Consider the following 19,051-nt stretch of genomic DNA (forward strand, 5'->3'; position numbering starts at 1 on the left):
TTTTTAATGTTTATTTTTGAGATAGAGTGAGAACGGCATAGGGACAGAGAGAGAGAGAGGGAGGGAGACAGAGGATCCAAAGAGGGCTCTGCGCTGACAGCAGAGAGCCCAACATGGGGCTCCAACTCAAGAACTGTGACATCATGACCTGAGCTGAACTGAGCCACCCAGGTGCCCCTGTCATGAACCTTTTTTATACCCATGTGGGCCCATATTTGGCCAGTGGGAGCCCCATGCAAGCTGGTTTGTATAACCTTTTGACATCTGGCCGTCACTCTTTGAATACTTTTTTTTTTTTTTTGACACAACTGTATATGCCAAGCTCACTTTGCACTGCTTTTTTGCCTCTGACTTAGAATCAGCCATTTTCTAAAGAACTTTAGTTTTATTTTAATGGGGAAATGTTATTTAGATACCAAGATTTGGGCACAGATGTATTTATTGCTACTGTAGTAGTTACTGCCTCTAGGCCCTTTATGCAAGTTAAGGCTAGGAAAAATATATGTATATAATCATGACTTACTGGTTATAATTCAAAACTGAAACCATAGGGTTCTTGCATATTTGAATCTTAAAATAGCTACCTCCCCACCCGCCCCCCAACCCCAGGACTCCTTCCCAGAGAAGTGTGTCCCCGGTCTAATGCAGCTCTGGCTAGGGACAGTTGCATTGCCATCTGTGCCCACCTTAATGTGGCTTTCCTGGCTGAGATCTGCCTCCATCAGCGGTATCTGACCATCTCCCAGCCGTACTCTATAGTTAGAGTGCCAGGAGCATTTCTACACTTGTTTTTGTGCATTTTTCAGTGTATACTGTGGCTGCTTCCAGCCAGAATGAGCTGTCTGCTTGCACAGTCCAGGTTACCTCCTGGTTACAAAGTGGCATGGCTTTTCAGTGGTTCATGCCAACCCTATTCTTGACATAAACCATGTTATAAAGCATGAAATGCCTTATACTATTATTGTCATCCCATTTTACAGATGAGGATATTGAAGCACAGAGAAATTGAAGACTTTGCCCAAAACCGTATAGTAGGTGGCAGAGTCCAGGTTGAACCCAGGCACTTTGCTTAAATAGCTCTTGTTCTTAATCTCTGCTACTAGACCATGGGGTTTAAATAAGATGTAGTAGATGAGATCTGATGAGTGATCATTTTAAGATGATGAAGAACTTCATTAATCAAATAATTTTGGACGTTTTTGGTAGGCTCTAGGAAGTCATGGAAGGCTTTTGCTTATAGAATGTTGTGATTAGAGGTTACTGTAGAAGGTTAATTTCTTGTGGCTGTGGCGACTGTTGGAGGCAAGATTCCAGTTAGGGTGCTGTTCTTGGGTCTCTCTCGGGATTTAAGGAATCACCATCTCTAAGTTTTAGGCTAGGGAATTTGATTTTTTGATCATCAGCCAGATCTGGAATCACTGCTGTAAACGCTTTCCTTTGTTTACCGTATTTATTTGACCACTGGAATGCTGTTCCTTTATGTGTCCACCCAGCAGACCCTCACTTAAAAGTACACTTGCTGTTAGAGGTTAAACATATTCCAGGTGAGGTTGATGGAACTGCCCAGGACACACACAACATGTCTCATTGGTCAGGAGCTTTTGATAGATGTTTGAGCTGTACTGTTTTTTGTATACTTTCCTTTGCAGTAAAGCGAAGTATCCATTGGATTCTAGTGAGCTTGAAAATAGTTCTCCATTGGGTCCTGTAATTGTCACATTCACCAAATGTAAATGACAGAATATAAACCAGATGCTCATACTACCCTTGTAGAAACAGATTAAAGAGAACTCTCAGCTGTTTTGTTGTGTGCTGTATTTGTTAAATTTAGGCAGAATTAATGTTGACTCGCGTGAGAGGGGTATTTTGACTCCCGTGGAGGTCCTCTCCCTTGGGAGTGCCGCCATTTCCCCCATTCCATCTGGAGATAGCAGAGCAACAGATAACAGTGGTTTAATACAGCGTGGGTTACCCCATCAGTAGGCCAGGAACAACAGTGCCCTAACTCTCCTGTAGGTTACAATTAAAATCTTTGTTGGTCAGTGTATATTCGTGACTTTGTTTTTAAGGCTATTTCTTTTTGCTCTTTGGATCAACCCACTATTGATAGGCTGGATATTTGTTATGTGAAGATTTCCTTATACCAGAGGACAGACATTATGATTAGAAGCATACATTTTTTGGGGGGGAGGGGAAATTTCAATTTTCATGCCAACTATAGAAATCTATCTCTAAGATTCTAGCTACTTCAAAGTTGAAGAGTGATTTATTTTTCTAAACAATGAGGTATTTTAGATATTATTAAAAATAACATGCTTATGTCCATAAGTTTGCATTCTGCATACTGTTAAGCAGGAAATATCTATATATTGATGATAAAAGAAAAGCAAATAAATATGCTAAATTGTTTTTGCAGTTTTTAAAAAAATTTTAATGTTTTATTTATTTTTGAGAGAGAGAGAGAGAGAGACAGACAGACAGACAGCATGAGCAGGGGAGGGTCAGAGAAAGAGGGAGACACAGAATCCAAAGACAGGCTCTCCAGGCTCTGAGCTAGCTGTCAGCACAGAGCCGAATGCAGGGCTCGAACCCACGAACTGTGAGGTCATGACCTGAGCCCAAGTCGGACGTTTAACTGACTAAGCCACCCAGGCAACCCTCCTTTTGTAGATTTTTATTTTCAATTTTTTATGGTTCCAACTAAGCTAGAGAAAATATATATAGTTTATTTTTAAAGATGATCATTTATGATCTTTCTTAGACATTCCTTAGAATACTTAACTACCTAGAAAAGTAAATTGCCCTTCACCTTGAGTGAAATATTTATAAAGGTATTTTGCAAACATATGGATAATGGCTTACTTAGAGCCATAAATGGTGATTTATGGGGTATTTATACAGAAAAAGTGGGAGGAGCGCCTCAAATTAATCTGTTTTTTTTTTTTACTTTGGCAATAGCTTGTATTATAAAATTGACATGCCATATAATTCACCCATTTTGAAGTGTACAGTGCAATGGTTTTTAGTGTATCCAGAGTTGTGCAGGCATTTCCACAATTAAAATTTTTTTTTATCACCCTGAAAAGAGACCTAAGCATCTATTTAACTTAACACCCTTTACTGTCGCCCGTCCTATCTCCCCCCTGCCTCCAACCCTAAATAAGTGTCTACTTAACTACTTTCTATCTCTACATATTTGTCTATTCTGAACATCTCACATAAATGGAATAATAGGTATTTTTGTATGTGTGTGATTGGCATCTTTTAGTATATTGTTTTCAAAGTTAATCTGTGTTGTATATGTCACTCTTTATTGCTGAATTGTTTTCCGTTGTATGGAATATATATATTTTGTCTATCCATTCATCAGTTGATATACATTTGGGTTGTTTCTACCTTTTTGGCTATTAAAATATTTGTGAACAGTTTTTGTGTGGACATACAGTTTATTTCTCTTGGATATATATGCCTAAAAGTAGAATAATAGGATCAAACGGTAACTCTTTGTTTCACTTTCTGAAGAACTGCCAAACTGTCTTGCACAGTGGCTATGTCATTGTACATTTTCACCAGCAGTGCAAATGGGTTTGATTTCTCCACATTCTTGCCAACAATTGTTATTATCTGATTTTTAAATTATAGCCTTCCTAATGGATGTGAATGGTATCTCAGTAGGGTTATTAAGTGCTGTTTTACTTCTTTCTCCATGTTAATTAAAGATAAATGAAACTTACAGTAAACTTGTTTTTATAAATAAATGATATGTAAAGTATAATTTTCTGAACTAGAATTAACTCTGACAAACCCCAGTCTGATATGTATATGCTGTGCATATCACTTTAGCAGAACGATTCAGATACTTCCTGTTCATGATTGATCTGTGAAGTCTTGGCTCCTTCTGTATCCCTCTAGGACTGCATGGGCACAGTAGGTGCTGTAGCTACACACTATGCCACAGTAGGCCGAGACCTGGATCCTTTCTAGGAATTTTTTTTTTAAGTTCCATGTCTAAATCTGATGCAAGAATAATAAAAGACATGCAATACTAGAACTTATATCTTATTAAGTTTTGAGACTAACAAATTTCTCACCTGTACCACTTAAATGCTCTTCCTTATTTAATAGATTTTTTAATACTAAAAAATGTTTATTTTTGAGAGAGAGAGAGAGAAAACAGGGTGGGGCACAGAGGAGGAGAAGGAAGGGAAGGGGGGAGAGAGAGAGAGAGAGAGAGAGAGAGAGAGAGAAAGAAAGAAAGAAAGAATATCCCAAGCAGGCTCCACGCTGTCAGTGCAGAGTCTGATGCAGGACTCAGTCTCACCAAAATATGAGATCACGACCTGTGCTGCTATCAAGAGTTGGACACTTAACCAACTGAACCACCCAGGTGCACCTTTAATTTTTTTTTTTTTTTAAGAGAGTGAGTGAGAGTACATGTGAGTAGGGGAGAGGGGCAGAGGGAGAGAGAAAAAATCCCAAGCAGGCTCTGCATGGGACTCGATCTCACGACCCTGGGACCATGACCAGAGTGAAAATCAAGGGGCGGATGCTCAACCAGCTGAGCCACCCAGGCGCCCCAGTGTAATAGTATTTGCTTTAATTTCTAATACATAAATGTAATTTGTTTTATGTAGAGTCCACTGATTGGAGGTAGCAAGTATAATTTTTGTAACACAGATCTAGAACCTAGTATTGGCCTTAGTATGATACTTCAAGCTCTATTAAGTGGAATTCTGTCTCCTTTCCTTTTTCGCTGGAACTGCTTTTTATTCGGTAAGCAGTCTTTATACTGCTGCTCTTGGACGGCCTGTTCCGCTCTGCCCCCCGGTGGCCGCAGTGTACAACTGTGGCAACTGCAGGCTTCTGGCTTGCCTGCTGCTGCAATGCGCAGCCGCAGAGTGTGCAGTGTGGCTGTGGGATGGTCACGGGCTCTAGAGCCAGACCTCTAGGTGTGAGTCCCTGCATCACTGCCTCCTTGCTGAGTAGTAACCTTGAACAGGTTACACAGCTTTCCCGTCTGTAGAATAGGCATAGTAATAGTCCCTCTCACGGGGTTGTTGAGTTAAATGAGTTTAATACAAATGCTGAACACATTGAATGCTGAAAATACTGCATGGCACATAGTACTCTCTGTTAGTTGTAGTTATTATCCTGATCTTAACTCTTTAGGTAAGAAATTAAATATGTGTATTTTATTTAGAGATATAAATTACTCTGTATTGATTGTAGCCTAACGTTTATTATCTTTTTTTACTACTGATCTTTTCTAGATTCATTATATACTTTCTGTTTCACATAATTTTCAATTTATCTCTACCTCATATTGTAAAGTTAAAGGGTAAAAAAAGTCATACTAAAATTTGAAAGATTTTAGTTTAAAAAAGTGGGTGAATATCATATAGAAATAACTATAAGGACAATATGAGAAAATCTTTTTGTTTTGAAAATGTATTACTGATTACACTTAGTTTTTATGCTAATTTTTGAAGTAAACTATAGATTTTATATCTATGTTTTCATAGTATAACAAGGTAGTTTCTAAGTAAGTTTTTTATGTGCACCTTTTCCTTTCCTGTTTTATATATGTGTGTGTGTGTGTGTGTGTGTGTGTGTGTGTATATATATATAGGGGTGTGTGCATGTATGTATCTTTAACATTAATATGGTACAGTGTTTTTTTTTTCCCCACTCAGTGTTGAAGCATGCGTATCCCTATTGCTAAATAGTTTAGGATACCATAAATGGCTCATTATGGTTGTAACACCGTTTCCTTGCTTTTTGTTATGTGTAATACTATGTGGTCACTTTCATTCACATTGCTGTTTTTTCCTCTCAAATTATATCTGTGGAATAAATTGCCAAGAGAAAAAATCTTGATAAAGAATACATGAATAGTTTTATGGCTTTTGAAATGTTTTCCCACATTTTTGTTCAAAAGAATGATGCTTTCTAATGCTATCGAATACTGATTTCGAAGAGCTTCATCCTTAAAACATTGCGGTAGGAGCAAAGATGAGAAAGACAGACGTGTGCTCCCTAGAGCCAGAGTTGGACAGAGGACACATACAAATAGATGACTTGAGTGAAAGGAGGTGCAGGAAGTGATAGAGTGTGCCACTTCCGGTCTGAGGGAATCCCGGGGCTACCTGGGCAGTAGCAGTCTGGAAGACTTCTTGGATGCAGTATAATAGGAAAATATCTGAATTTGGAACAGTTACTTTCTTTTGTGTATATGATATTTATTTATAATTTCCCAAACCTATTTCTTGCCTAACTAAATAATTTATGCCAACTGCATATAGAAAGAGCCCAGTAGGTTTGGACAAACTATTTAATTGTGTGAACTTCAGCTTCCCCACATGTAAAACATGTAAATGATATTTCCTTTAGAGAGTTCTGAGGATTATACAAAGAGTATATTATCTCCAGCTTTATTTCAGAAAAGGTTTGAACCAAAAGAACTAATACATTGATGACGTACTTAGCACTTAGTATTTTAGTATCTGGTACATAAGTTAGACTGAATAAGTAGGAGTCACCATTGGTTGTATGATTGTTGTTAAAGTATCTATCTTTCTATAAAAAGTGCTAAGCTTTTGATAGACTAGTCTACCACCTCCTGGTCAAAACCAGTTTTTTAAGTTCCAGTGTAAAACTTACTCTTCATTCCTTATGGTGACCCCAAGACTAGCTTCTTTCCTTCTTTGTTCCTTTATTCAGCTCTTGCTGGTTGCCAGGTACCATGTTAGGTGTAGGAAGTATGACTATAACTAAGATAATGTCCTTGCCCTCAAGCATCTTACTGTCTAACTAGGGAAACCGCGTTGTATATTTTAACTGTACTATGATGAGAAAAGTCAGTGATTCTCAGCCCTGACTTCTGGAGAGCTTTTGAAAAATACCAGTGCCTGTGCCTTACTTGAGATAAGTCAGAATTTAATGTAAGTACAGACACTATTTTGTAGGAACCTGTACTCATTCTGTAGGAAAACTGAGTCCTTTTGATTGGAAAGTGAATTAGAAAACACCTTTAGAATGAAGGTGTCAATCAGGCCAATGTCAGGACTTAATCTAGATTGTAAGGAGGACAACAGCAAGGGCATGGAAACTTGAAAACTGGTGACAGATTTGGGGAACGGCAGTCATCTCTGGCTGCTTTGAAAGGAGTGTGGATTGGGGGAAGGAAATGGGAAGTTGAAAGGCTAGAGTGATAGGTAGGGACTAGCTATTAAAGTACTTTACCTCTGTTAAGGAGTTTAGACTTTATTATAAAGTAAATGAGGTAGATTTTATGAGAGAATGTGATATGATGAAATCTTTGATTTGGAACAATAACTAGTCCCTAGTTTATAACATCTTCAAAAGCAAATTCTAGATAGATTTAAAGTAATAGAAAAAATAGAAGACAATATTTCCATATTCTTGGGGTGGGGAAATCTTTTGTAAACATGGGGTAAATTCTAAGCCATAAAGGAGAATAGCAAGATTGACAGATTTTACCAAGTATATATTTAGAACTTCTCTGTAGCTAACTATAGTCCAATAAGGTTGAAAATCCAGAATGTATTTGCTATCTGAATAACAGAGCTAATATATTTAACATGTAAAGAACTCATACAAATCAAGAAATAAAGATGAACATCTCAGAGAAATAGGCAAAAGATGTGAACAGGCAGTTTTCCAAGGGAAAAAAAAGAAATTGGTTGCTTAACATGTAAAAAGATGCTAATCATTATTCAGAGTAATGCAAAGTTGAACAAGAGTGTTTTTCTTTTTTATTAACCTTTCTGACTGATACATATCATAAAAAGTGAATGGTACCAAATATTGGCAAAAAAAAATGTGGGGAAGCAGGCACAGTGATAACCTTCTTGGTGGGAGATAAAGGTTGCTGCAAACTTTCTGAGGAGCAGATTAGTGGTTATCTATGAAATCTTAAACCATGATTGCTCTTAGTTCTAGTAGCCCCACAGTGAAAAATTATCCCTGGAGAAATACAATGTTGTAGCATTGTTTATAATACCATCGAATAGGAAACAATGTAAATGTTTATCTAGTTGGTGTGCTTAAATTTTTAAGAATTAAATTTTTCTAAGAATACATACCGAACTGCACACATTGCTAGGGGAAGAGGACCGGGAGGGGGTCATTTCTACTTTACGTATTTTGTAACATTTGGAACCTTCAGGTGTCACCATGTAACAACACTTGTGTATTTAAAAACAAGCCAACACACATAACGCCAAAAAGGCATAGGAAAGATGGGAAGTCCTGGGTTGCTGGACGAATCGGATGAGGAGGAAGCTGGAGCCAGGAGAATCAGAGTTCTTGGCCTTGTTCAAGTGTGAGAAATGTTGATGGGCTGTGCCGGAGATGTGCCAGTCAGAAAGAGGAAGAGTGCAGATTTGAGAGACATTTTAGAAGTAGGATCTATAACTTCTGCTATGTGGATATGAAGCTTGAGGAAAGAGCATAGTCAGAGATGCCTCTGAAGTTTGTAAATTGTATTGCTGGGTAAATGATTACAACATTATCAAAACTAGGAAAAACGGGGAAAGGAACATTCCCTGAATAGAAGATAATGAGTATCTGAAAGGTCCTCAATAATTATTTCAATGATAAATTAGTTTGGTTCAATTATCTCATCTCTCTTTTGTGCTTTCTTACTAATGCTTGTCTTCTGTAGTCTTTAGTTCTGTTACTTTGTGTTAGGAATTGTTATTAATATTTTAAAATATACAAATAGTTTCTAAGTGTAATTTTTAAACTATGTGTTCTGTTTTATATTTTCAGAGTGCTCATTTGGCCATGATAGACACCCTAATGATGGCTTATACCGTAGAAATGGTCAGTATAGAGAAAGTAATTGCGTGTGCTCAACAGTACTCAGCCTTTTTTCAAGCCACGGATCTGCCCTATGATATTGAGGATGCCGTCATGTACTGGATAAATAAGGTGGGAATATACTCATTTGAGTAAAAATGAATCTCTTAACCAGGAAATGTGAACTCTTTAATTATACATTGCCACTCTGCTATAGATTGCAAGTTTTCTCTGCCCAAAATTCTTATTTTGAAATATTTATTCATTTTTGAGAGAGACGGGGACAGAGGATCACTGGAGGTGTATTGCACCTATATGCCCAAGGACCCTGAACTAATTGGCTGTCATTCTTACTTTTGACCAGACAGCGCCAGATATTAGAAACCCTAAAAGAGACCCTTACCAAATTAACCATGGAGACTGGCATATATTGGCTAAACTCTCCTTCCTTTTGCCCCTTACAGGGTAAAAAATTGTTATTGTTGATCTTATTTTCTTTTAAGTAAAAAAGGGGGATATGTTGGGGCCCAGTAGGCAAAAATTACCCTCAAACAATATTTGGCCTCCTGGGCCGCGCATGTGGCTTCTATTCATTCTGTCTGTGATTTTCTCATTGCTTTGTAAAGAGACATATACTTAAAAAAAAAAAAAAAAAGAAAGAAAAGAAATTGAAAGCCCAGCAGTAAATATATATTTCCAAAGAGTGAAATGATAAATTTAAAATATCTAAGTACACCTCACCATTTCCACATAATTTCTGAGCACATAATTTCAGGATTTTTAATATTCTCTCTATTCTTTTCCTTGGCAATAAACCTCCAGTTAACCAGCTTACCTCCTGCTGGGTTTAAATTGATCCCCACTTGATTTCTGTCTTTGACCCAGATGTATTACATTTGTGAAGTTTATCACTAGTGTTATGTTTGTTTGTTTCATTTTCCACTCTCTTTCCTAAGATATTAAGAAGTGAACATAAAATTAAATATTCAAATAAGTAAAAAAATAAAAAAATAAAGTGGGCTCTGTGCTGACAGCAGCAAGCCTGATATGGGGCTCGAACTCATGAAACATGAGATCATGACCTGAGCTGAAGTTGGATGCTCAACTCACCGAGCCACCCAGGCACCCCTCTTATGTTGAAATCTTAACCCCCAATGTGATGGTATTAGGAAGTGGGGCTCTGGGAGTTGATTAGGTCGTAGCCCCCATTAATAGGATTAATGTCCACATTAAAGAGATCCCAGCAAGCTCCTTTGCTCCTTCTGCCATGTGAGGTCACCGCAAGAAGATGGCCAGGAAGCAGGCCCTCACCAAACCCCGGACCTGCTGGTCCCTTGATCTTGGGATTGCTCGCATCTACAACTAGGAGACATACATTCTGCTGTTTATAAGCTACTGCTTCTGTGGTTATTTGTTACAGCTGCCTGGACATTACTGTTTTTGTGTTAAGTCAAAATGAAAGCTAGAGCTTGTTTATGTTACTTGAAATTTCCCATTATCTTTTGATTTTTAAAAAACCTGTTAAAATGAGGAAAATAGATTTCTATATATTCTGCAATATCTATAATTACATTTAATAATGATTTAGTTCATATCAGATTATTATAAAGTTTCCAGCACTCAGTGTTGAGTATTCTATACACTGAGTGTTCAGTAAATATTTTTTGAATCTAATAATGAAGTAATTTTGTCCTATTTCCTATTCTATGACTCTTAGGTTTGCTTGACTGAGTTGCATAAGATTTTGATTGTAGATTTCCTCTTGGACATTTTTATGGAACTGTGATTAGTTATTTGTGCTCTGAAGATGCTTAAATTGTCAGTTTATCACTCCCTTTGCCAAATTGAGTAGTTAATTCCTCCTGATTTGCATTCATTTGCAACTATCACTCCAAAAAAAATGAAATCTTACCCTTGAGTAAGACCTGAGCAGATCAATAAATTGTACCTTCAGGTCTCCTTCCTTGAATGTTTGCATAACAAGAAACTAAATGTAGAAAACTGCATTTATCATCATTATCAGTATCAGTATAGAAAACCCATTTTTTAAATTGTCAGGTGTTAATTATTTTTATTTTTATTTATTTTTTAATCAGAATTATTTTTTTAAATAGTTTATTGTCAAATTGGTTTCCATATAACACCCAGTGCTCTTCCTCACAAGTGCCCTCCTCCATCACCACCACCTCTTCCCCCCCCTTCCCCTTCAACCCTCAGTTCGTTTTCAGCATTCAGTAGTCTCTCAGGTTTTGCGTCCCTCTTCCCCTCCCCCTGGTCCTCCATTAGGTTTCTGCTGCTCTCCTGTTAGACCTATAAGTGCAAACATGGTATCTGTCCTAGAAAGCCCATTTAATACTCTGTCCCTGGAGTTCCCTTATTTCTTCCTTCTTAGCTATGGACAAGCATCAGGATGTAAATATCTTTATTGCAAACATCTCATTTTTTATTTATTTATTTATTTTTATTTTAAAGCATGAGCAGGGGAGAGGGCCAGAGGGAGAGAATCTTAAGCAGGCTCTGCACTGAGCGTGGAGGGGCTTGATCTGATGGCTGTGAGATCATGACCTGAGCTGAACTTAAGAGTTGGATGCTCAGCTGACTGAGCCACGCAGACACCCCACAGACATCTCATTCATTCTTAAATAATTACTTCACGTACTCTAATACCCCCTACTGTTAACAGTGTTCAGCTTCATCATAAGTTCCAGACCATCGAGGCTGTTAATTCTTACAGTCTCAATTAACATTTCTCCTTTTTGAACTAGATTCTTGCAAGCACTGTCAGTTATTCTGCCTCCTTTTCTCTCCTTGTGATTTATGTGACAAAACCCTGGTTGAGCTCAGTTATGTGCCTTCTCTCCAGGGTACACCTATGGATATAAATATTGCTGGAGAAATTTACACAAGGAAGCTAGTTTCACTTTAAATTTATAAGCACAGACTTCAAATGGACACTCAGTGCTTCCTGTCAGGTCAGCAAGTGTGTCCCTAAGAAGTTCACTTTCCCACACTTCAGGATTATTTCATCCTTTCTTCTCTAATCCTCAGACCTTCCATAACCCATCCCCTGTTACTGTCAGTTGAGGACCTTGCCTCATCCTTGTTTTGAGACCAGAGATGGGAAATCTTCGAGTAGGAATTTTCTCTTTTTGCTACCAAATCTGTAAACCTTTCCATATCAGTATTCCTGGTCTTTCTTTCCTGCTATTAAAGTGGAGAAAGTGCCCCTCCTTCCTGTCAAAGGCCAGTTTCTCATTACTTATTACTCTAGAACTTCGCTCTCTTCCCTTGTCTTGGTCATTGGTCCTCTGCTTCATTTTTTGTCATGCTTTCATGTGCCTAAGAGTCCCCTAGGAACTTGTTAAAAGGCAGAGTCTGACTTGACGGGTCCGGGGTTGGGGTGCAGAGTCTGCGTTTCTGAGAAGCTCCAGCGACGCAAACACTGCTGGTCTGTGGGCCACACTGATTCCCTCACTCTCCGGCATCATCCAGTTCTCCTCCCTATCGGACCACTCTTACAAGAAAACAGACTTATTCTGGTGTTTCCTGTCCTGGTAAAACTTCCCCATCCAGGCACACGCCATTCCTCCATACACAGGACCCCTCCAAAGAGTTAATTCCCAATTCACTAGCCTTCTCTGCTCTCTCCCATCCCCATTCCTATACAGCAGTTCCTCCCGAGTTGGTTTGGAAGTTGGCTTCCATTTTGACAAATCCAGTAAATACTTCTCTGTACTCCTCTTAAATATAGTCTTTACTTCTAGATCATGTGTGACCCTTCTAAAGGTTCAGTGAAGAACCCAAGGTGTTTAGCTGGGAGTGAGACTCGAGTGCCACACCCTCCCCCACAACAGGTAGCTTCTTCCGCCCCCCCCCCCCCCCCCCCGCAGTTGTCCCCCCTCGCCCGCCCCCTGTAAGTCTTTCCCACACGTGCACAGTTTAGATATGCAAATAGGGTCTCCCTCAGTAGTGATTCCTTCTTTTTCAGGGTATTCTTTCTCAATATCCAGCCATTCTGACAGTGTCTGCTTTCTCCCTCAGTTCCTCAATCCAACACTACTAGTTTTCTGCTTGGTTCTATCCACTGTACAGATTGTGGATTGAGGAAAAAGCCATAGAAAAACTTATTTTTCATTCAGTATATTCTTTCCTTTCAGAGGTCACATCCTTTCCCATTTCTGAATGCTTTTGGTTGCTTTCCAGTACCTTCAACAGTTGCTTTTTTATATTTCATCCAGTTTATACTAATTGTTCCGGGAAGCTTGGTGTGATACATGCTATTCCACTGTTACCAGAACCAAAACTCTCAGTGTCTTTTTACAGTGTAACTTGAATCATGTCATTCCATTGTTCATATTTGTTTGTTTGTTTATTTATTTATATTTAGAAAGAGAGAGCGGGCATGAGAGGAGCATAAGGAGAGAGAGAATCTTAAGCAGGCTCTATGCTCAGCATGGCAGAACCCAATGTGGGGCTTAATCCCATGACCCTGGTATCATGATCTGAGCCAAAATCAAGAGTCAGACACACATAAACTCAAATTAGTGTTTTTATATTTTAAGGTAAACGAACATCTGAAAGACATTATGGAACAAGAACAGAAATTGAAAGAACACCACACAGTCGAAGCTCCAGGAGGTCAAAAGGTATATATTTCAAAGAAAATAAGGTGCCTTTACGAGACTGTGTATGCTCACATACATGTATTGTTTGGGAAATACATATATTAATTGATAGGTTCATTAAATTATTTATTGGTGATGTTAAGTGTGCCCTAGAAAGCAGGTCATAAATACTAAGCAGAAGTGCAGAATGAAGGTTAATTGGGTGAAGGTGTTTAGGAAAAATGGTTAATGATTAGAACTCAATTTACGGAGTACTTTTGGCAGAAATAATAGTTTTGCCTTTGGCAAAATGTAAGAAACAACAAGAAAACATTTTCAATATACCAGCCTTACAATGACTTGTAATAAGACTAGCCTTTTATATATATTCCAGGAGTTGTAAGTTGTACATATGGTTATTCTGTGAAGAAAGAAGAAACATTAACATGGATTCATTCTTTAAAAATTTGTGTGGCTTTTAGAGTTTCCTTCTCTGAAAATTTGTTTTTGTTATGAGAGCTCTTTAAACATGTTGGGTAGCATTTGAATTGAAGTGTAAGAAATTGTAATTATTCAGAGACCTCATTTTCCATTTGGATTATTTCAAGTTTATTGTTATATAGTTTTTATATTCATTTTGGGCTAATGCTCCTGATCACTGATCCCTCTGTAAGTAGAGAGGGAAAATAGGAAGGAAAGGGAAAGTGGTTTTGTGTGTTATCAACTTCAACAGAAAACTTTTGTGGGAGACCACCTAAATTTTGTCTGAATTTGATATTTTGGGATCACAGTGAATTCCCTCAGCTAGCTTACTAACTAGCTCCTGAAAATACTATCCATACTTGATTCTTCATCTTAACTTTTTTGATATCCTTTTCCCTAGAAGTACATCAGAATGGAAATCTTTTTTTTCATCTCCCCATATTCCATTTCCCTCCTTCCACCAGCTTCTGCCCCTCTCTCTTCCCTCCTGCTTCCCTCCATCCTTTCCTATTAGTTTCCCTCCTTTTCTCTTTCTCATCCTGTAGGAGTTGAAACCTCTGTCCGCAGTTTTGCTCCCGGCTCTAATCGGGAATACGTTAAGATGGCATCATCCTAAATTGTAATACTAATGGCCTTCTTCCATGGACATCTTGTGTATTATATATAATGATTAAATCCTATAGTATTGCATACACATCAGGAACTAAATAGGGATTTTATATGCTGGTCTAGGACCCAATAAACATTATTTCTATGGGGGGAAAATGCCATTTTTAAAGTTTATTTTGAGAGAGAGTGCGTGCACGCGAGTGAGCATGAGTAGGGGAGAGGCAGAGAGAGAATCCCAAACAGACTCTGCACTGTCAGCACAGAGCCTGCCGTGAGGCTTGAGCCCATGAATCATGAGATCATGACCTGAGCCCAAACCAGGAGTTGGATGCTTAACCGACTGAGCCACCCAGGCGCCACTGCCACTTCAATAGCACTTCTCCATGCAATTTTACATATTAACCTCATGATCAGTATTTGTTGAATGAGTGATTGAGTAAATGAAGGAATGAATGGGATTCATTTTTAAATATGTGGATTAATATTTTTATTTTAGCACAATACATATATACTCAAATGAAGTTTCTCTTTTTTTCCCCATTAGAACCTCTGAAATTTTTGTTGAGTGAGTGATTGAGTAAATGAAGGAATGAATGTGATCCATTTTTAAATATGTGGGTTAATAAATATTTTTATTTTAGCACAATACATGTTTTTATTTTCAAATGAGTTTTCTCTTTTTTCCCATTGTTAGAATCTGTGAAATTTTCACAGAGACTGTGTCAATTTTACATCGTCTTACTGCAAAATACAGGTGTCATCATTATGAAGAACCACTCTGTGACAGCATAAACTAGGGAAAGAAATCTCTATTATGAACAGGGAGATTGTTGGCATTTGAACTAGTTGGTTTGACTGGAAATTTAATCATATCATACTTGATTTTTATTCCTGTAAAAGCAACATTCTTGATCCTTTTCTCCGTGTAGGGATGAGAGATAGCCTGACTTACTTTGCTCTTCCTTATTGCTGTACGTCTGGTAAGAAGTTGCCACGCCTTGCACCTACTGAAGCTAGCTTGCCTGGTGACCCAGATGCTAGCCATGTTGTTTGTGATTTATCCAGCTATAGACAGAGCCCATGGCGTTGGGTCTTTCTTACCTTTTGTCCTTGCCTCCCTATTCCCAACTGAGATGTCCGATAAAATCTATTTTATGAAACTTCTTTTTACAACCATCTTCTTGGTAAAATATATACATATGTTGAGGGATACTTGCACTGTATATTGTTAGTGCTAGACCAAAGTTAGAATTCCAAAGCTATTTCTTTAAATTGTTACATCTGCTGATGGTATATTTCTGACTGTTGGATTGGTTGGTGTCCTTAAAAGGAAGGCATTTTAAGTAGTGCCACGTTTTAGGAAATTGTTTTGTTTAAACAGTTGACTAATGTTATTTTCTCTTTTTTTCAAGTTGCTCTTTTTGCTTTTAATATTCCCTTTTATTCTAAAGAGGATGCCCAGTTAAATGTGAATTTCAAATAAACAACAAAAGTTTTTTGGTGTAAGTTGCACAAACATTTCATATTTTTATTTGCTAAATCTGACAACCCTACTTAAAAGATCTCTGAAGTTTATAGCCATGACATTAAGCCCAAAGTTCATTTTCTTGAGGAGTTTGTACAGAATGTTACAACAAAATGAGTAGAGACTTAAAGTAGAATAGTTCTGCTGCTAACTAGCTTCATGACTTTTACCAAGGCACTTGACCTCTCTCTCGGCCTCATTTTCTTTATCTGCAGAAATTTAAACGTTGAATTAAATGGCTTCTAAATTGTGTGACAAATGATTCTCAAATTTTTTCCTTCTCGATATATTAGTAAAAATAAGGAATCCAAAGCAAGAGTTTAGTGAAAATATTAAGTAGTTGGTTATCAGAAACTTTCAAATATGTGTAGTTACTTGTAGATTTATAATAACTGTGGGAGTGAAATACCTAAGAAGGTTTTCTAGATGATTTGGGACTTGAACATAGCCTTGGTTGGTTTTATGGTATTTGCAAAGGAGGACACTAGGTCAGAGGGAATAACATAAGTTATAAGTAAAAGGCATATTTAGGAGTTAGTAAGTAGGCTATTTGGATATTCATAGGTTTGTATTCTTAAACTTACAGTACTAACTCTATAGAGAGTAAAGTTTGTTTCTCACGGTATTAAAAGATACATGTCTACTTAGTGGAACATTCTCTGCTTTTAATACAGAAATACTGGTGAGATATTTTATGGAGGGGTGGAAACTGGATGAAGGAATTACCTTTGGAGAAAAGAAATTAACTGAACTCTCGTTGCTTTTCATATAAACGTATTGTTTCGAAATAGACCACACCTTCCCCAGTGAGACAGTAGGTGAATGCTTCTACATCTTTGCTTGATTACCTCAGTCATGTGAATTTCCACTTTGACCAAAATTCCTTAGCAATTAAAAACTATGACTGACTTTTAAATTTCTGTTTATTCAAACAGTACTTTAGATACTATTTGAAAGAAATTTTTTTAATAACTTGAAATTTTTTAAAGTTTTGTTAAATCCAGGTTTTTTTGTTTTTGTTTTTCAAGTAACCTCTAAAGCTCTTTTCCCAGCGTGGGGCTTAAGCTCACAACCCCAAGATCAACAGTCGTATACTTTACTGACTGAGCCAGCCAGGCACCCCAAAAGAAAGATTCTGAAGTCAAATACATTTGGGAAGTGCCACCTTGTCTGTGCCCCTTTAAAAATGTTACAACCCATTTTAGTACATTGAAGGCCCGCTTAAGAATGTTAAATTATTAATGTTATTAATGTTCTAATATAGTACATCATTCTCAGAGACATCATTTGATTTAACTCTCAGACTTACTTACTTGGCTTCTTTTTCATATCATTATTTCAGTCAAGTAGCTTTGAAGACTTGACCTGTCTAAATTAGATCATTTTTAAGGAATTCCACCCCTAAGATTCTGTTCTATAATTATAGTTTATTCTTGTGTGGACTTTTGTGGTCAGTGCTGATTCATTTCTTTATATCTATTGCCAGTATACTTGTTTTCTTTTATAGCCATTTGGTCGTGGTTACTGGTAAAGCAACTTCCCTATCTAGAATATGCCTCTGTTGTCTTATCAACCTATTTAGTTGAATGAGGAACCTGGCATTTTAAACATATTTAAACTCAGGTGGTACTATGACTTTTTTTTTCCTCCAAGCAGTGTTTTATAAAGATGACTTGCCCTGGAGAGACTTAAATATGAGTTAGATATCCTCGTACTGTGATTTTCATCTTTGCCCAAGAGTGCTGTAAAAAATTAGATTTCTTTAACAGGTCTATAGATCTTGTGCATTTAGATACAGACTCTACAAAGATTTGGATTGGTATAGACTTAATATAACATTTTAAAAAATGTTTATTTTTGAGAGAGAGAGAGAGAGCACATGCCGGCACAAGCGTGGCAGGGGCAGAGAGAAAGAGAGCGAGGGAGACAGAATCCAAAGCAGGCTTCAGACCGTCAGCACAGAGCTCGACACGGGGCTCAGACTCATGAACCGTGAGATCATGACCTGAGCTGAAGTCAGATGCTTAACTGACTAAGCCACCCAGGTGTCTCCTTAATGTAGCTTTTTAAGAATATTTATTTTGAAATATTTCAGACTTCTGAAAGGTTTCAAGATAGGAAAGAACCCTGTGTATACTCTTGACCTAGATTCATCAGTCTAACATTTTGCCCCATTAACTTCCTGTGTGTGTGTGTGTGTGTATACATACACGTGCGCGCGCGTGTGCACGCACACACACACACACATATATACATCACACACATATATGTAAATGTTTCTGAAACATTTGAAAGAGGGTTGCATACATCATATCCCATTGCCCCTTCATGCTTCAGTGTATATTTTCTAAGAACAAGGCTGTTGGTTTATATAACCAAAGTACAGGTGATTTAATGTCAGTATAATACCTTGATCAGACTTAGAGCCTATATTCCACTTTGTCACTTGTCCCAATTGCACTCAATTATACATTTTAATTTTCTTTTTCAGAACAAGATCATGTCATGCATTTAGTGGTCACATCTCTAGTCTTCTTTAAATGGGACTAGTTCCTTAGCTATTCTTTTTTGCTCATGACCTTGACATTTTTAAAGAATATCCCTCAATTTGTTTTCTTCTCATAATTAAATTGAAATTGTGTTTTTTTAAGAGTAGAATGCTATATAAATTGTGTCCTCACAGTATTATATCCGGAGTACATGATACCCATTGGCACCTACTAGGTGATACTCTCATTAGTTGGTTAAGATATTGTCTGGTTTCTTTACCTCATGGTTATTTTTACTTTTACAATAAGTAATTTGAGATGACATACTTTGATATTTACACTTGGCCCTTGAAAGAGTCTTAGGAGTGCCAACCACCCATGCAGTCAGAAATCTGGTTATAACTTTTGACTCCTCAGAAACTTAGCCACTGATAGCCTACTCTTGGCTGGAAGCCTTACTGATAACATGAACAGTTAATTAACTGTTCACATATTTTGTATGTTATATGTGTCTTATA

At 37.5% G+C, this 19,051-nt stretch overlaps 1 protein-coding gene across 1 annotated transcript in view; it reads left to right on the forward strand.

Annotated features, from left to right (window-relative positions):
• Positions 1–19,051, forward strand: part of CAMSAP2 (calmodulin regulated spectrin associated protein family member 2) — a 92,770-nt gene that overhangs the window by 37,585 nt on the left and 36,134 nt on the right. The window contains exons 3-4 of the mRNA XM_029933384.1: positions 8,794–8,955; positions 13,386–13,469. Coding sequence (XP_029789244.1) covers positions 8,794–8,955; positions 13,386–13,469 — 246 coding nt within the window. The remainder of the gene's footprint in view (positions 1–8,793; positions 8,956–13,385; positions 13,470–19,051) is intronic.

Source organism: Suricata suricatta, chromosome 3, assembly GCF_006229205.1.
Source record: "Suricata suricatta isolate VVHF042 chromosome 3, meerkat_22Aug2017_6uvM2_HiC, whole genome shotgun sequence".
Classification (NCBI taxonomy): Eukaryota; Metazoa; Chordata; class Mammalia; order Carnivora; family Herpestidae; genus Suricata; species Suricata suricatta.